This window comes from Bos javanicus, chromosome 1, assembly GCF_032452875.1.
Source record: "Bos javanicus breed banteng chromosome 1, ARS-OSU_banteng_1.0, whole genome shotgun sequence".
Classification (NCBI taxonomy): domain Eukaryota; kingdom Metazoa; phylum Chordata; class Mammalia; order Artiodactyla; family Bovidae; genus Bos; species Bos javanicus.
In genome coordinates, this window is record NC_083868.1 from 100,130,476 (window position 1) to 100,142,746 (window position 12,271).

Genomic DNA, 12,271 nt, shown 5'->3' on the forward strand with positions numbered 1-12,271 from the left:
CAAGTCTTCTGTTTAGATGAATGAGTGATCTCCCTGTTAGATGATCCTTTGGACATATACTGGTACTTCCTGTTATACCTTTTAAAATTAATATTTTCATTCCCTTCAAATAAATATCCAGAAGTGGAATAAGTAAATCATATGGTAGTTCTATTCTGTTTTCCATAGCAGGTGCACTGTTTTTCATTCCCACCAACAGGGTATAAGTTTCTTATTTCTCCTTGTCTTCTCCAGCATTTGTTGTTTTCTATTCTTAATGACAATAGCCATTCTAGCAGGTGATATCTCATTGAGATGGTATCTCATTGTGGTTTCAATTTGTGTTTCCCTGATGATCAGTGATGTTGACCAACTTTTCATATATCTATTGGCCATCAGTGTGTCTTGTTTGGAAAAATGTCTATTCAGATTCTCTGCCTATTTTAAATTGGGTTGTTTGGTGGTTTTTGTTGTTGTTGTTGTTGTTGTTGAGTTGTATGAGTCATTTGTGTACTTTCAATGTCAATTCCTTATTAAATATATGATTTACAGATATCTTTTTTCATTTGATAGGTTGTCTTCATTTTCATTTCGTCAATGTTTCCTTTGCTGTGCAGAAACTTTTTAGCTTGATGAAGTCCCACTGGTGTAGTTTTCCTTTTTTTCTAGTGGATCTTTTAAATGCTAGGAAAGTTTCATGAAAGGGATCATACAATTTGTATTTGCAGTATTTTAAGGATGGATATTATCAATTAGTTGGTATTTCTACTCCAACCCCCCTATTTTAATTATATCTGCTTCTCAGGTCTAGCTGATCATCAGAAGTATGGGGGCAAGTGAAAATGCTGATTTCTCTACCCAACCTCAGACAAATCAGTGTTTTTAAGGATCGTCTGAGGCAAACCTAAAAATCAATGTTTTTAAGGATTGTCTGAGGCTTTGCATTTAAAAAAAGATTTTCTCTGGTGATTCTGAGGCTAACAGGCCTGTAGTGATTCACAGAATAAATTTAGAACACTCATTTCAAGAATGATTTGGTCAGTTTAGTTTCCCCAGTGAACTGGTCAATGCTGGGTATATATTTGTTTAAATTTAAAAAAAAGGAGACTCTGGTGAGGTAATCCTATTTTAAAGCATATGTCGTCTTTTATTTATGTGGCATGATCTTTTAGCAGAGCAATGGTGCTAGGGTCTTAATATCCAGAGTGCAGACTTAGTTTGTTCACTAGCTAGTTGTTTGTTCATGGGCAAATCACTTTAATTCTCTTGGTCCACATTTTCTCACCTGCAAAACACTAAGTTTGAAATAGATCTAAGGGGCCCCTTCAGCTCCAGTACTCTATTATCTGGACTGTACAAGGCTTTGGTTCAGAGTTTTGCCCCTAAAAGTTGATGTTTTAACTTCATGAAGGAGTATATAGATATTAGTACATGTATGTGTATCAATAATTGAATTTTTATAAAGTATTTTCACATCAAACTGGAAAGAGGTTTCCAGTGGCCAGATGCCAGTTTGTCTTTGACCTTTACTCTCTAATATTTTCCATCACTTAATTAAATTGTGGATGTAACATGACATGCTCTTCAAATCCGGATAATATATAAATATTTTGGAGTGTACTGACATATACATTGCATATATTGGGAAAATTCACAGTCACAATTTGCCAGGAGATCATTAAATTTTTGGTGTCTTTGCAAATTGTGAGAGAGGCAATATAGCAAAATGATTAAGAACATGGGCTTGGGGAGGCAGACTGCTTGGATTCAAATTCTCTTTGCTGCATTTACTCACTGAATGACTTTGAACAAGTTGGTTAGTTTCTTTGTGCTTCAGTTTTCTCACTAAATTAAGATAATAATAATGCCTATTTAGTATTCCTATTAAGATTCAGTACCCCAAATGGTTTAGAACATAGCTTGGAATATTTTTTTTTTTTAATATTGATGTTACCTGTGGATATTATTAAGAAAGCCCTGACTTTTATATGTGGAACTGCACAAGCATTATATAATCTAGAAGAGATGTGCAGCTACTTACTTTCTCAGTTAAAACGTGACTCCCTTCCCCACTGCTTTGGAATATCCTTTGGGATCAAATGCACAAGACCTCTAAAGATTCCCATGCTTCATTGCCTTGTATGTGAGACAGGCCACATCAGACCTCATTGTTAATTAGGTGAAAGATGCTTCAGCCACAGCACCTCATGTTCATAGAGTGGAAACCTGTTTTATCACCCTGTCGGCTTGGTGGACGTTTAGAAAAATATCTTCAGTTCCCTGTGTGAGATGCAGCACACCTTTGTAAATTAGCTTTTTTAACAGCGTGATGTTTCATGGACTCCATGTGTTTTTTGCAAGAACACTGAATTCTATCATAACTTTGATTTTCATCCTAAACAGAAAAACAGTAGGATATGCAATTAAAAATCTTGTGTGATGTTAATTTGATTTACAAAATTGTTTTAGTAGACTAAGATTATGTTATGCAGTTATACATTTCTTCTGTAAATTAGAGGTATAGCTATATTTTCCTTATTAATTTTGTAGACTCATTTGTTTGTGAAATAAATTAAGATCTCATCCAAAGAAATTTTAGATAATGTACTTTAGGCTTTTAATTGCTTTTTGTTTTGTAGAACTCCACTGGAGCAACTTCAAAACATGCTACCAGACACCTTCATACCTCAGAGTAAAACCACTAGTGAGGCACAATGTTCTCAGAATGAAAATGATGAAGATAGTGATGGTAAGTTCAGCCTCGATGAGATATTTTTGAATTTACTGTATCAACTTATATACACTGAGCATTAATCAGCATCTTCTTTTGGTTTCCTTTACTGTATCATTCTCACTACACTGTACACTATTTCTAGATCAGAATGACACACACTCTCCTTCTTATTCTCTAGATGTAGCTTCTTTTATTTTAAATAGCTTCATTTAAAAGTTGAATGCTAAATAATTTACTTGAGCTGGGAAAATTGAGAGTATTTATACCTTTGAGTGGCTGCACTTCCATTGTTGCCTATGTTATTTGAAGATGAATTATCAGGTAAGCTATACTCTGGATGATATTATTTTTAATCTTATTTTCTAGTTGAAGATATCAAGATACAACCCCCAGCTCTTTTTCTGCCAATAGAAGAATTAAACAGAGAGAGACCTGAACCATCTCTAAAAATAGTTGAACTGGATGATGTAAGTGCATAATGACCACTCATATTACTTAACAAAGAGGAAATTCACAACACATAAATAATATGTACTTACCAACTACATATTATTTTCAGCAAGATAATCTTTCATAATTAAGCATAGTTTAATAGCATAAATTTACAAGGGTTTTAACTTAAATATGCTGGTAGGAATACAACAGACTATTATTTTAATGTAAACAGTAAATTTGTGAGCTAAATTTATATTGTGTCATAGTATGGGAGATAAGAAGATATTTCAATCTTTTAACTTGTAGAGATGGTGTTTAGTGTTTATTTTATTGAGTGGCCAAAAGGTTTGTTCCCAGAAGAGCTTTTTGACCAACCCAGTATTTAGTTTTCTACGTTATCATGCTTTTAAACAAAGATTATTCTCATTATATGATATTTATTTAATAAAATTTTTATGCATTTAGTTTGTTGAATGTCATTTAATACTTTTTATTTAAAGGGAAAAGAGTTTTAAGATTTAATGGATTTAGTATAATAATAACTTGAATATAAGCCTCTGGAAAACACCAAGTAAAATCAGCTGGAGCCAGAGTAAGTCATAGCTCCAGCTCCAGGATGAAAGCATTTCTGACTTTCTCATCCTCTAGTAACAGAATATACCCACTGTCCTCAATATTGCTCTTTCTATGGTTGTCATAGTGAAGAAATACAATAGAGGAAGTACTTTTTGACATACTACTTTCTTCTTTAGGTTAATAGCTTCTGCAGTGTGCATGTGTGTGTGTGTGTATGCCTAGCAACATATTTATTTCTGCTTTGGATAAATGGAAGATTCTGAACAAATTAACACATCAGATAAGATCAGATCAGATCAGTCGCTCAGTCGTGTCCGACTCTTTGAGACCCCACGAATCGCAGCACGCCAGGCCTCCCTGTCCATCACCAACTCCCAGAGTTCACTCGGACTCACGTCCATCGAGTCAGTGATGCCATCCAGCCATCTCATCCTCTGTCATCCCCTTCGCCTCCTGTCCCCAATACCTTCCAGCATCAGTCTTTTTCCAATGAGTCAACTATTCACATGAGGTGGCCAAAGTACTGGAGTTTCAGCTTTAGCATTATTCCTTCCAAAGAAATCCCAGGGCTGATCTCCTTCAGAATGGACTGGTTGGATCTCCTTGCAGTCCAAGGGACTCTCAAGAGTCTTCTCCAACACCACAGTTCAAAAGCATCAATTCTTAGGTGCTCAGCCTTCTTCACAGTCCAACTCTTACATCCATACATGACCACAGGAAAACCATAGCCTTGACTAGACGGACCTTTGTTGGCAAAGTAATGTCTCTGCTTTTGAATATGCTATCTAGGTTGGTCATAACTTTCCTTCCAAGGAGTAAGTATCTTTTAATTTCATGGCTGCAGTCACCATCTGTAGTGATTTTGGAGCCCAGAAAAATAAAGTCTGACACTGTTTCCACTGTTTCCCCATCTATCTCCCATGAAGTGGTGGGACCAGATGCCATGATCTTCGTTTTCTGAATGTTGAGCTTTAAGCCAACTTTTTCACTCTCCACTTTCACTTTCATCAAGAGGCTTTTGAGTTCCTCTTCACTTTCTGCCATAAGGGTGGTGTCATCTGCATATCTGAGGTTATTGATATGTCTCCCGGAAATCTTGATTCCAGTTTGTGTTTCTTCCAGTCCAGCGTTTCTCATGATGTACTCTGCATATAAGTTAAATAAACAGGGTGACAATATACAGCCTTGACATACTCCTTTTCCTATTTGGAACCAGTCTGTTGTTCCATGTCCAGTTCTAACTGTTGCTTCCTGACCTGTATACAGATTTCTCAAGAGGCAGATCAGGTGGTCTGGTATTCCCATCTCTTGAAGAATTTTCCACAGTTTATTGTGATCCACACAGTCAAAGGCTTTGGCATAGTCAATCAAGCAGGAATAGATGCTTTTCTGGAACTCTCTTGCTTTTTCTATGATCCAGCGGATGTTGGCAATTTGATCTCTGGTTCCTCTGCCTTTTCTAAAACCAGCTTGAACATCAGGAAGTTCACGGTTCACATATTGCTGAAGCCTGGCTTGGAGAACATACATGCATGTATATTTGTGGCTGCTCTTCATTAAATTGTTGCTACATAGAGTAAGCTTATGACATGCTGGTCAGAAAACTAAAAACATCTACTTGGCACTGAGGGCTTCCCTGGTGGCTCAGTGGTAAAGAATCTGTCTGCAATGCAAGAGACCTGTGTTTGATCCCTGGTTGGAAAGATCCCCTGGAGAAGGAAATAGCAATCCACTCCAGTATTCTTGCCTGGGAAATCCCATGGACAGAGGAGCCTGAACTCCATGAGGTTGCAAAGAGTCAGATACAGCTGAATGACTAACACTCGCACTTCACTTGGCGCTTTGTAGTTACAAAATAAAATCTAAGTTGTTATGTTTGGCTTTGGATATGATAGTAGTCATGATAAGATGAACTATACAGCAAAAGCCCTCAACAATTATCTGTTGAATTTGTTTCGTTCTATTGGAATTCATGTTCTATGCCATATAGTCAGTGAGTTTATGACATTTTTTGCGAGAATAAAAATTCTCTAAATGCTGTGAATAAGTTAGCTGGTTAATGTATCATAAATTAGCTGAACATACTAATATTATACAACATCCGTTTAAGAAGACTTATGAAGTGGAATTTGAAGAACCAGGAAATGCCGTGCCTTATAAAGTTGAGTTAGCAGATGCAGACAGTTCACAAAGGTAAGATATTTCTAATTCACTTTTGATGCTTATTAAACACTCACAAAAAATTTCCTATCTTTTGAGAAGTTCACAACATAAAAAGCATATGAATTTAATGTTAGAATATATTTTACTTAAGCCATCTTTAAATTTGGGTACAGTATTACTGGGCTTTCCTGGTGGCTCAGTGGTAAAGAATCTGTCTGCAGTGCAGGAGATGCTGGAGACACAGTTTCAAGCTCTGGGTCGGGAAGATCTCCTGCAGAAGGAAATGGCAACCCACTCCACTATTGTTGCTTGGGAAATTCCATGGACAGAAGAGCCTGGAGGGCTATAGTTCATGGGGTTGCAGAGAGTCAGACGTGACTGAGCATAGCACACAATATTACTAATATTTATCAGCATTCAATAATTAGAAAATTATCTATAATCATATGTTTATGCTTTACCTAACATCTGGATTATTTAATAGATGCTTCAGAATTTAGGAATTGTCATTATTTGAAGTGACAGATACTCTTTGGATTTTGATTACTTCAGTTTGTTATGAACCCTAAATAAAAATGTATACTAATGATTAGGTTGAGAGACAAAAAAAAGCCTCCAAACTATAGATTACTTCTTAGGTAGATTTTACTGTGTTATAAATAAATGAATTATAATGATTCAGGTTGTAACTTTAAAAAAAAATTGTCATTTTGAATGAAAAATAATATCTTGCTGTATCTACTAGTAATATATAAATTATTCCAAGTCCTCTCTGCTGTTGAAACCTTGGCTAGGATTTCAGGTGTTTTGACTGCAAAGTATTAAGTTGGGTAAACAGCAGAATGAAGCTTCTATTAGGTAGCCCTTACACCGATTCTTTGTTTATATGTTCAGATCACCTTAGGCCCCTGTCAGTATTTTGGAACAGCAGTGGGCCTAAGTGATGCCCTTGGGCCTGAAAGTATTCTGGCCTGGAGAATTTCATAGACACAGGAGCCTGGCAGGCTACAGCCCATGGGGTCGCAAAGAGTTGAACAGGACTGAGCAATTTTCACTTTCACTTTGGACACATAGACCCAGATATCTAGCAGCAAATGTGCTTTTGGCAGGAGACAACCAGATTCTGGTCAGTAGGTAAGAGGTTTATACTTATACGCACTACTGTAAACCAAGGAAGTACAGCATTTCTACTCTCTAATTTGATTCTTTTATATATTTTATCACAAGCCTTTCCCTTGACCTCCATGTTAGAAAAGGCAGAGAGAGTTACTGATTATGGTTTGGCAATAGTTTTGCATATTGGATTTGGAGGTGCCCATAGAGCTTCTTTTCTAGAAAAATCATAAAGGATCATATGTGACACAAAAGAACCTTTTTGGTCAAGCATAATCCATGAGTTTTTATGGTGGTACTATGTAGAGCTTGCAGCTTCCCTGGTGGGCTCAGCAGTAATGAATCAGACTGCAATGCAGAAGATCACCTGCCAAACAGGAAATGCCGCTTCCCTCTCTGGGTGGGTAGATCACCTAGTGAAGGAAATGGCAACTCACTCCAGTATTCTCACCTGGAAAATCCAATGGACAGAGGAGCCTGGCAGTTACATTCCATGGGGTCACAAAGAGTCAGACACGAATTAGTGACTAACCCACCCACTACCATGTAGAGCTTACATAATATCAAGTATTATTAAATTCAACTCATAGAAAGTGTTGTTCAATTTTAACTATGCTTGTATATGGTAATCATCATTAAAATTGAGATATAAATACCACATAAGGCTTTTGAACCCATATAGTCATGATGAACAAATAAAAAGTTTATTTAAGCAATAAAATCTTATTTTCATCAGCTTGATGAGATTGAAAGATATCTCTTCATTTTTAGAAGAAAGACCATATGAAATTAAACTTACTTTAGACTATTTTTTAAAAAAGAAACTTTCAATGAAAAATTTGCAGCTAAATCAGGTTTGTTCCAGTTGCCTATTTCTTTTAAATTCATAATACTGTTAAGGTACTTGCTGTTTTAGAATGCATCTACAGTATGTTGAAACAAGTATTAAATTAATGTGAATAACCTATTTCCTTAAGATTTTACTATATTTAGTTTAATAAGCTGAGTTTTAAATTTTATTTATAATTTATTTTTATTTATTTATAATTTAAATTATTAATTTATAATAATAAGTAAATTACTACATTTATTTCAATAAGCTGAGTGTTTTAACATTTTTATGTATAATTTCTTTCAACTATATTCTCTTGTTTGTCCCTAAACATGAAAGTCACACATTTCGTGATTATCAGAATGCTTTTCTGTATGAAAATGACATCCATCAACATCATGTATTTACCAACAGAAAATCTGACCTCTTCCACCTTCATCTGAGTAATAACTCTTTTTCTTGTAAAGACAACTCAAAAGGTAACTTTTTTCATTTTTGCTTAATATTATTAACAGTGAATATTAGTAATTTAATAAAATCAATAAGTATTGCAGGTTATATAAAGCTTTGCCTATTTTGCTGTTCATTTTAAACCCAGAAAATTTGATACTCAGAACATTGGTTGAAAATATGTAACTTTCTATCAAATATTCTTTTTAGTTAATGGATAATGGTATTTGTATTCAGAGAAAAAAACAGGCAATATAAAACTACTCTGAAAGTTATACCTGAGCTATCATTTAAAAGTTTACATGGTTGGGCTCTTCGGACAGAAGTCTGATTGGCATGCTTTACTTTGTTCTCCCTTGCACTATTTCTTTTCCCAAAATATTTGAGTTGTAAAGTTTCACATAAGTGATAAAACCAAACCAATACAAATCATCTCTTTATATAGCTACATTGTTATAACTAGTTGTACCCTGGGGATCTATAGATTAGAATACTGTGTATGTACTAATGTCTGGTTTTAATTTCCAGATGCTGAGATCATTTTAAAGACAGTCATAGCAAAGTATCCTGGCCTGGGAGTCAGATTTTGTTTTCATTTCTGCCTTAAATCATTGTGTGACCTTGAACATATCACTTCCTTTCTTAAGTCTCATTTACCAAAACTAAAATATAGGAATTAGATGATTTCTAATCTGCTTTTATCTATTTAGGATTTTATTTTATCTACTTAGATTTTCAGAAAAACCAATAAATATTTCTTATGTGAAGAATTTGAGAGAGACCAGAGATCATTACTTAAAATAACTCATAGTAAAACTGATGATTACCTTTTCATTGGGTAGCAGATGGTAGAGAACAGTGATTTAAGGTAATCCTGCTGATTTTAACATCTTTGGCTACTAAGCTTCTAAATCATATGACCATGAACTATATCCATATGGGAATTTAGGCCTTTGCAAGGCTCCAAGTCTAGGCCATAAGCTATTTTTAACCTTCCTGGAGCATGGTGTTACAACTGTGTTTGGGAAAATGCTAAATACAAATGCCCATTAAGTGTGACTTTAAAGATTCTTGATTTATTTAAATAGACTTTATTTTTTAAAGCTGTTTCAGGTTCATAGGAAAATTCAGCAGGAAGTACAGAGTCTCCATATACTCTCAGCCTCCACAAACTCATAGCTTCTTCCACTACCAGCATCCCAAACCAGAGTAGTACCTTTGTTATGTATCATTTTTACTGAGAGTCCCCAGGTTACGTTAAGGTTCTCTCTTGGTGGTGTACATTCTGTGGGTTTGGACAAATGTATAATGACTTGTAACCAACATTATAGAATAATATAAGGTTTATAAAAACTTTGTATAAAATTTGTATAAACTTTGCCATAAAAATCCTCTGTGCTGTGCCTTTTCACACAACACTCCTTCCTAACCCTTAGCAACCACAGATCTCTTTACTCTCCAGTTTTGCCTTTTTGAGATGGTTATAGCTGAAATCATACAAGTCTTTTCAGATTGACTTCTTTTACTTAATAAAATGCATTTAAAGGTGTCCCCATGTGTTTTTGTGGCTTGATAGCTCACTTATTTTTATTGCTGAATAGGATTCCATTGTCTGGATGTACCACAACTTACTTATATGTTAACTTATTAAAGGACATCTTGGTTGTGTTCAAGTTTTGGTGATTGTGAATAAAACTGCTACAAAAATCCATATGTGAGTTTTTGTTTAGACATAAGTTTTTAACTTATTCAGGTAAATAACAAGGAGCACAGTTGTTGGATCATATGGTGAGAAATATATTTAATTTTGTAAGAAACCACCGAACTCTCTTTCAAATTGACTTTACCACTTTTCATTGTCACCAACAATTAGTGAGTCTTACTGTTCTTCACATTCTTGCCAGTATTTGGAATGCTCAGAGTTTTGGATTTTTGTGATCCTAATAATTATATGGTTTTTTTCAGTCTGTCTACCCTCTGATGGAGAAGGATAAGAGGCATATGGAAGCTTCTTGATGGGAGAGACTGACTGAGGGGGAAACGGTCTTGCTCTGATGGGCAGGGCCATGCTCAGTTCAGTTGCTCAGTCATGTCCGACTCTTTGTGACCCCATGGACTGCAGCACTCCAGGCCTCCCTGTCCATCAACAACTCCCGGAGTTTAGTCGAACTCATGTCCATTGAGTCGGTGATGTCATCCAACATCTCAGCCTCTGTAGTGCCCTTCTCCTCCTGCCTTCAAATCTTTCCCAGCATCAGGGTCTCTTCAAATGAGTCAGTTCTTCACATCAGGTGGCAAAGGTATTGAAGTTTCAGCTTCAGCATCTGTACTTCCAATGGATATTCAGGACTGATTTCCTTTAGGATGGACTGGTTGGATCTCCTTGCAGTCCAAGGGACTCTCAAGAGTCTTCTCCAACACCACAGTTCAAAGGCATCAATTCTTCAGCGCTCAGCTTTCTTTATACTTCAACTATCACATCCACACAGGACTACTGGGAAAACTATGGCTTTGACTAGATAGATCTTTGTTGGCAAAGTAATGTCTCTGCTTTTTAATATACTGTCTAGGTTGGTCATAACTTTTCTTCCAAGGAGTAAGTGTCTTTTAATGTTTTGGGAGCCCCCCAAAATAAAGTCTGTCACTGTTTCCACTGTTTCCCCATCTATTTGCCATGAAGTGATGGGACCAGATGCCATGATATTAGTTTTCTGAATGTTGAGCTTTAAGCCAACTTTTTCACTCTCTTCTTTCACTTTCATCAAGAGGCTCTTTAGTTCTTTTTCACTTTCTGCCATAAGGAGGGTGTCATCTGCATATCTAAGGTTATTGATATTTCTCCCGGCAATCTTGATTCCAGCTTGTGCTTCATCTAGCCCAGAATTTCTCATGATGTACTCTGCATATAAGTTAAATAAGCAGGGTGACAATATACAGCCTTGACATACTCCTTTTCCTATTTGGAACCAGTTTGTTGTTCCATGTCCAGTTCTAACTGTTGCTTCCTAACCTGCGTACAGATTTCTCAAGAGGCAAGTCAGGTGGTCTGGTATTCCCATCTCTTTCATAATTTTCCACAGTTTATTGTGATCCACATAGTCAAAGGCTTTGGCATAGTCAATAAAGCAAAAATAGATATTTTTCTGGAACTCTTTTGCTTTTTTGATGATCCAGCGGATGTTGGCAATTTGATCTCTGGTTCCTCTGCCTTTTCTAAATTCAACTTGAACATCTGTAAGTTCATGGTTCATGTGTTGTTGAAGCCTGGCTTGGAGAATTTTGAGCATTACTTTACTGGCATGTGAGATGAGTGCAATTGTGCGGTAGTTTGAGCATTCTTTGGCATTGCCTTTCTTTGGGATTGGAATGAAAACTGACCCTGTGGCCACTGCTGAGTTTTCCAAATTTGCTGGCATATTGAGTGGAGCACTTTCACAGCATCATCTTTTAGGATTTGAAAGAGCTCAACTGGAACTCCATCATCTCCACTAGCTTTGTTCATAGTGGTGCTTCCTAAGGCCCACTTGGCTTCACATTCCAGGATGTCTGGCTCTAGGTGAGTGAGATGATACCACCCTAATGTCAGAAAGTGAAGAAGAACTAAAGAGCCTCTTGATGAAAATAAAACAGGAGAGTGAAAAAGTTGACTTAAAACTCAACATTCAGAAAACGAAGATCATGGTATTTGGTTCTATCACTTCATGGCAAATAGATGAGGAAACAGTGAAAATAGTGACAGACTTTATTTTTTGGACTCCAAAATCACTGCAGATGGTGACTGCAGCTATGAAATTAAAAGACACTTACTCCTTGGAAGAAAAGTCATGACCAAACTAGACAGCATATTAAAAAGCAGAGACATTACTTTGCCAACAATGGTCCATCTAGTGAAAGCTATATTTTTCCAATAGTCATGTATGCATGTGAGAGTTGGACCATAAAGAAAGCTGAGCACTGAAGAATTGTTGCTTTTGAACTGTGGTGTTAGA

The 12,271-nt window shown here is 36.1% G+C and overlaps 1 protein-coding gene across 7 annotated transcripts in view; it reads left to right on the forward strand.

The window, feature by feature from the left end:
* The window catches only part of ZBBX (zinc finger B-box domain containing), a 125,410-nt gene that overhangs the window by 83,878 nt on the left and 29,261 nt on the right, over positions 1-12,271 (forward strand). For 6 of the 7 annotated variants that reach the window (XM_061416798.1, XM_061416816.1, XM_061416823.1 and 3 more), the window contains 4 exons: positions 2,619-2,728; positions 3,080-3,180; positions 5,835-5,917; positions 8,172-8,311. In XM_061416798.1, the coding sequence (XP_061272782.1) occupies positions 2,619-2,728; positions 3,080-3,180; positions 5,835-5,917; positions 8,172-8,311 (434 nt within the window). The remainder of the gene's footprint in view (positions 1-2,618; positions 2,729-3,079; positions 3,181-5,834; positions 5,918-8,171; positions 8,312-12,271) is intronic. The other variant, XM_061416807.1, reaches the window with a different exon arrangement.